Raw genomic sequence first — 6,047 nt, 5'->3', positions numbered from 1 at the left:
TCCCTTGACACAAAATGCCCTCAGATGCGCATTGTTCGAAGGGTAAACTCATCCATGTTTGCGGATAGGATGATGCCTGCTCACTTCACCGACGTAGAATAAAAGAAGTTGCAGCTCTTATGGGGTTTAGGACAGAGTGGATTCTGATGAACGCTGATGTGAACTCGAACAGTGGCATGTTTGACTTTTCAATCTTGTTTGTCCGAGAAGAATTAGGCCGCCCTAGAGACAGGGCTTAGCAATGAGAAGTGGAGACTCAGGAAGCACGATTTGTACCCGACCCCACTGTTTACAAGACCCTGTTGGTTCGGGAATACGCCACGTTTTTTAAGTATGCAAAGATGCAACGAGTTTCAGCAAGAATAACCATTGATATGCTTATGATTTTGTGACTGAATGATAAACAACGGCGATTGGATAGTTGTCATTTGTATCTGAAATGGAGCGATGCTGAAATGCGGATCATTAACTAACGGAATATCAGTCGGTGGACCAGAGGAACGATTGAGACAGTTGAATTGGCACCGGTACACTGCGGATGTTATTATAAAACGTATGTGACTCACCAGTTATGAGTCCCTGCTTTTGCATCGATGTAAATGCAGCTGGGATAACTGCACTGTAGTATGTTTGGTGGATCTAGTGTTTTTTTTTTTCAATTAAGTTTGTGCTATTGATCTGGAAAAGAATTTTCTGCCCTTTTTTTTTTGCATGTTAGTCTCATCGCAATGGCTACCATCACGAGTGAACCGTCAGTGACTGGTGACCTTCCGCGCACTCCAACGAGAAGTTTGGAGAAGGCCACCTTGAAATCGGAAGGAAGCAAGGGCGGCAGCGACGGCGGATCCGTGGTTGCCGGTGGAGCTGCGAGTGAGGCAAACAGTGAAATAAGCAAACCTAAGCCCATGCCGGTCCGGAAAATCTCTCAGTGGAGTCTGGTGAAGAAGAAGCTCAACATCCGCGGAGATGCCGCAGGTCCTACGAAGGGCTCCATGTCAACCGGTAACCCCATCCTCATCCGCACGGCCTCCAAGCGCTCACTCTCCACCGTCAACACGAGCATCAACAACCAGAGCAACAACGGCAACAGCCAAGCCGAGTCGGTGCGAGTAGAGAACACATACCAGCTGGGACCGCAGAGCGAGTGCACCTTCCGCCCGCTGCGCGTCCGTCGCGAGGTCGAGAGCCTGGTCGAGACGATTCTGGCTGACGAGCGGTACGATGCATCGCGATGTGGCTTCATCACCGTGCGCATCACCGAGGCCGTCAAGGACAGGGTGAAGACGCTGGGGTTTTCGCGCCATAAGCTCGTCGTGCAGACGATGCTGAGCTCGGCTAGCGGACAGAGCTTCGAGATCGCCAGTCGGTGCCTGTGGAACGCAGAGACGGATAACTATACGACCGTTGTTTACCAAAATCCTTCTCTCTTCGCCGTGGTGTCTGTCTATGGTCTCTACTATGAATAAGGGAAGCTGAGATGGACCAAAGATGATTGCGTTGTTTTGTCTACTTTATCAAATCAGCGTGTCTCTGTGGCTGTTGCATAACTGGTTCGAAAAACAAGTACCATAACAAAGCGAAAGACACACGCACACGACAGATATGAAACATTGATGTATTTTCGCGATGAACTGTGAGAGTCGCATGAAACAGTGTATGCCATGAAATGAGTAAACGCAACAGATTTGCTAATAGTTTTTGTATTAGTAATGAGAGAAAAACTTATAAATTTGTCACTTAAGTTATAAATAGTCCTTGGTCACCAGGCTCTAAAAAGAGAACGACAGTTGAGAATCTAAAGTTTGAGGAGTAGTTTGCATTTGTAATGAATTCAAAATACATTAGGAGGCATTTATTGACACTCAAATTGAGTGCTGCCACAGATATAGCTTTATCGTACATACAATATTTTGCTACGGAGACCAGCATGCGTTATCATGAAATCATCTTTTGAGAGGTAATTGTCATCTCTACATTTGATAAGCCTTCCGAATTGCTAACGATTTGATATGTATTTGTCTTTCCATCAGGAATTGATAATATCCAATACCCTTTAGATCGCAAGAATTAGACAAAAATAGCTCCCACTTCGTAAAGACACGTAAGTGGAAAGTGAATACTTTACTTCGAATACTTAACAACACTTTCGGTGAGACGAGCTTTCCAACCGCGCTTAAACCCACCAGATTTATTCAGTCAGCTGACGGTAGACGTTTTTTATGCACTTGTTTGTTGTATAGTGATGGCATGTGAATATAGTAGTAATAGCCACCAATGCAAATCGTAAGCGGAAAAACAGAAAGGCGCTATTGCGTTCTTAAGATTCGAGCGAAAATAAAAACGAAACACTCAATTTTCATGAAATAAAAAAGCTTATTTAATCAAAAGTGCATGGATATATTAATAAACTTTGCCCTAAACATCAGGTAAAATAGCACCCTTGTGGGTTTTTTTTAATTTTTAAATCTAAAATAAACGCCATAAAGTTTATAGAGGAGATCGAGCTCTATACCAACGTGATACAAAAATTCGATGTCCCCCCAAAATTGTGATAGCGCCCTTCCGACAAAATGGCATAGTGGTGGTATGTTTATTATTACAAAAGCATTATTGTAACAAAACAGTGGTATAAGCAGAAGTTGCAGTAGCAGCTGCATTGTATACCATCCTTGTGCACACTCTGAAGACAGACGCCAAGAGGTGTTAATGTGATCCACCTTTATATCTACCATGAATTGAATGGTGGATTTGATGTCATGGAGACCGTGTGTTTTCCCATGCACTGTATAAGTGACAGGTGTTGGGTGTTCGTTGTGTGATGATTATTGCGTAGTCATGTCGCAATTTATGATGAATTATCGTAGAGTAAATAATATTTTGCAATCAAACTTCTCACTATTGTTCATCAGCATTTATCATTCTTAAATGCAATCTTGAAGTCAATAAGTGTCCTTATCTATGGGGAAAAAAAATGCATGACGCACGCTTTCATTGAAATTAAGTGTTCTCATCTTTTGATTTTGTTCTTACCACGACTAGGCCTCAGAAAAGGTCTGGTAAGGCCGCCCTCAAAAACCAATCGGAAATCATAACGGGATACAGTAACTTAAATGAAAATCAGCTCTGTGGTCATGGTGGTCAAAAAAAAAAAAATGTGTAGTACATGTAGTAACTTGAATTTCAAAGATGTATTCAGCATAGCTGCGGTTTTCAATTTACATTGTGTCTCCAGTTTTGATTACCGATGTATTGTATGTTTGTCTGTACAAGTGTGCTTGCCAGTTAATCAATGCAAAACTCATGGGTATACGCATGTGTCCTCCAACGCATCAGACTTGTATGACTCGTTTCACAACATTTTTATACAACAGAAGCAGTAAATCACTTTAATTGCCATTACCATGGTAACCGCCAGAATTCCCCATAAACGCTGTTCTGATGCATGCAAAATTCAGTGATTTCAACCAGGATGTGAAAGATGATGTGTATGGCCCACCGTCTGCATTATAGTCTCCATTAAGTCACTTTCAATTTAGATCTATAGGAGCACACGTTTCAATAGACTGCAGGGACACAAGTGTCATAGTCTCGTCACACAAGCCATAAGCTGGTAAGGACAACGCAGTCTTGATAAAGAGACTATGCATCAGAGAAATAATTCATAACATTTGCTGCGGTAAACTAGACTATACATCGGGGAAATTATTCATAATGCGGCGGCACTGTGCAGCGAATAAATTTGTTTTCACTGTGAATACGCATTGCACCTGCTGCATATAACCATCCGTTCGATACAGGTTTCCTGTTTTAAATGTGGCCACAAAACATGTACCACCATCGACAATAAATCATAAGCTATGACATTAGAAAGATGTATTGTCAGGACACTTTGACGTTGACACGTTAGCACCATGATGGAGGACTGTGTATTAAACAGAAGCTAAACTCGTCATTTCATACACCTGCGCCGTTGTGATGATGAATGTTATTTTCTTGCAATCTTTTACTGTCAAAAGCAGGGTACCACTAAAAATATCTACATGTATATATCGGAGTGTTATTTTTCGCTACAATTATTAAGACTTCGTCACCTGGCAACGTCAACTCGAATTCTTACCGAGCAATACGTAAACGGCCACCTGCAAGAAATCAATATTGGACGGTCCTTTTAACCTATATAGAATACTCGTGTACATTATGGAGCACGGGAGAAAGTCGATACAAAGTTTGAAAATAATTTAAGTGCACAAATTTACTCCCTATTTGATAAAGTGCACGTTTATAAGGTTTTATGAAATGATTGCTTAACTTTCTCTGTTCACTTTGTGTCTATTTGAAGCAAAGGTTGCATTTATTACATGCACATCATAGTGCGGATAATGAAATTATGAGAACTCATCGGTTTCCATAAAGTGTGTGTGTGTGTTTGCTTACTCGTAAAGTTTGTTGAACATTAACATTTTTATCCCAAAATATTTACTTCACACGTGATTGTGTCTTACTTGCCCCACTCAATTTCTCGTGTGTGTGTGTGTGTGTGTGTGTGTGTGTGTGTGTGTGAGTGTGTGTGTTTTTTTTTTTATTTATTCTCATAATACATTTACCGTTTTGACTTGAATACTTTTGTGTCTAATCATGATAATGGATGTTGGATGTCTACCGTGCCCCTTGTTTGCTTCGCGCGAAATACCCTTTTTAGTTTTACATATACTGTGCTTCGATATGGCCCTGGCTGTATTTACGTAATTGATTTTCTTTCTTTTCCTGTTATTCATTAATGTTCTAAACGATTGTGAATGAAAGAGAACGATTGAATTCGAAATGATTAACGAAAATACAACAACAAGAATGTTAATGACAGAATGTGCTACATTTTATTTAAGACTCTTTTCAAGGTATGCAACCAACCAGCTTGCTGTGTCCATGGCCAATCGTTAAACCCCCATTCCACATAGGTCAAGGCCTGTTAAAGACCAATGATCAAAAGACCGTAAAAATTAGCAGATCTCTCAATGATCTTTCAGTGAATTTTCCATGATCTCCGAGTCCTTCATGATTCCTAAGTGATCTTTTGGTGAATTTCATGCTCTCCATAGTCTCCAAACAACTTTAAAATGCATGCTTCATAACAGTCTTTAGGCAGTCTTTCATGAAAATGGTCTTTCAATGGTCTTTCAGGGTTTCAGCAGTCTTTCAGCGATCTCTCAGTGAACTCTCAAGGGTCTTACTGTAGTTTTTCAATTATCTTTGGACAGTCTCAAGAATTACCACTTTTTGAGGAAAATCATTGAAATGATTACTGAGAGATCATTGAGGGATCATCGAAAGACTAATCTCTTAAAGATCTTTCCTGATTTCTCAAAGATCTCAGGGAGTATTAATTCTAGTGATCTTTCAGTGATATCTCAATAATAAGTCTCTTCAACGTTGGCCTGTCTAAGGTCCAACAGAGATCTCTGAGAAATTTGCTGGAAAATTTCTGTTTGGCCTTTCAATGATCTTTCAAGGTATTTTTTAAGCCAGTCCACATAGACACAGTATTTTAATCTCTTCTTGGAGACTGCTGAATTTGGGGTCTCTCATTGTTTTCTCAATTGGAATGAAGGCCTTAACAGAGTCCGGTTCGGTGTGTAGCACGGAAGGCGAGGCAGGCTCATTGCTCTCTGGTATCTGTCAGCTCTGTGTGTGCGACGTAAATAACTTTCATCAAGTTTCATTTCATTTCAATTAATTCGTCTATTGATTGGTTCTCGTAGATATTGTAGATAATTATGTAGATACGTGTAATTAAGGCAGAAAAAAAAACCCCATGATTGAAAACGTCAAACGGAATTTATCAAAGCTAGCTGCTTCTCTTCCTTTTCTCTTTCAGTTTTTTGGCTTGTGAATCTATTATTATAATTATCATTTTTGTCTTATAATGCATTGCTATGTCTGATTAAGATTTGTAAATTCTGTACAGCTGCGTTATTTATTGTAAATGTTATAATTGTCACGGGTTGGCCTAGTTGCTGGTCGGCCTAGTCAGGATAATTATCTTTTTTGTT

General features: G+C 40.2%; 1 protein-coding gene across 1 annotated transcript; it reads left to right on the top strand.

Annotated features, from left to right (window-relative positions):
* Positions 1-728: 728 nt before the first annotated feature.
* LOC139737119 (dynein light chain Tctex-type 5-B-like) lies at positions 729-1,466 on the top strand. The gene has a single exon (XM_071647798.1). It carries the CDS (start codon positions 729-731, stop codon positions 1,464-1,466), a length of 738 nt encoding a protein of 245 aa, XP_071503899.1.
* The last annotated feature ends 4,581 nt before the right edge of the window (positions 1,467-6,047 follow it).

The sequence above is a fragment of the Diadema antillarum genome, unplaced genomic scaffold (genome assembly GCF_040938485.1).
Source record: "Diadema antillarum isolate AM-2024a unplaced genomic scaffold, OU_Dant_1.0 seq00000682_RagTag, whole genome shotgun sequence".
Lineage (NCBI taxonomy): Eukaryota > Metazoa > Echinodermata > Echinoidea > Diadematoida > Diadematidae > Diadema > Diadema antillarum.
This window is presented reverse-complemented; position numbering and strand designations above follow the sequence as displayed.

What these genes read in the sequence shown, in the direction of transcription:
- LOC139737119 (XM_071647798.1), top strand. Translation starts at nt 729, where the DNA reads ATGGCTACCATCACGAGTGAACCGTCAGTGACTGGTGACCTTCCGCGC.